At 68.5% G+C, this 584-nt stretch overlaps 1 protein-coding gene across 1 annotated transcript in view; it reads right to left on the reverse strand.

The window, feature by feature from the left end:
• Nucleotides 1-149, reverse strand: part of LOC104511385 (PHD finger protein 7-like) — a gene marked incomplete at its 3' end in the record, with an annotated part of 1,847 nt that extends 1,698 nt beyond the window's left edge. The window contains exon 1 of the mRNA XM_010153980.1: nucleotides 95-149. Within this exon, the coding sequence (XP_010152282.1) occupies nucleotides 95-149 (55 nt within the window). The remainder of the gene's footprint in view (nucleotides 1-94) is intronic.
• Nucleotides 150-584: the final 435 nt, after the last annotated feature.

Genomic DNA, 584 nt, shown 5'->3' on the forward strand with positions numbered 1-584 from the left:
CCTCCGGCCTCCCCCTGCCACTGCTCTCTGCCCCACGCTGAGCGCCTCAACAACCCCTCTGCCCGGCGGTGGCAGGGGGATACTTTGCTCTCACCCTGCTCCCTCGAGTCAGGGGCCTTCCGCTTCCGAGCAGACTTGGTGCGCACCATCGCTGAGTGCTTGGAGAGTCCCTGTGCCAGCAGCGCTGGGACGTCTCCTCCAGGTGCTCCTGCGCTGACTGAGGGACAAGTGGGACACGCGGTGACTTTCAGCACAGGCCCAGAGCCCCGAAGCGTGGGACCTGTCCTCTCTCAGCAGCCACCGCAAGCCCCGTCCCTCCCCTGCCCTCTCCTCACCTCGCCAGGTCGCACTGACGCACGGCCTGAGCCCGGCACCCGATTATATGTCGGCTTGGCCGCGCGGGTCACCGTGCCCATTGTGACATCAGCACCGCTGGCCTGCGTGTGCCCCAAGTGCGGGCAGGGACGGCCTGGGCCATCTGCCACCCACTGTGAGATGGCCACCGCCTCACAGGGAGGTCTGTGAAGCGCCAAGGCGGGGGTGCGAGGCCTCGGCACCGACGTCAGCGGGGCGGCTGCTCCTGC

The sequence above is a fragment of the Eurypyga helias genome, unplaced genomic scaffold (genome assembly GCF_000690775.1).
Source record: "Eurypyga helias isolate BGI_N326 unplaced genomic scaffold, ASM69077v1 scaffold15116, whole genome shotgun sequence".
NCBI lineage: Eukaryota > Metazoa > Chordata > Aves > Eurypygiformes > Eurypygidae > Eurypyga > Eurypyga helias.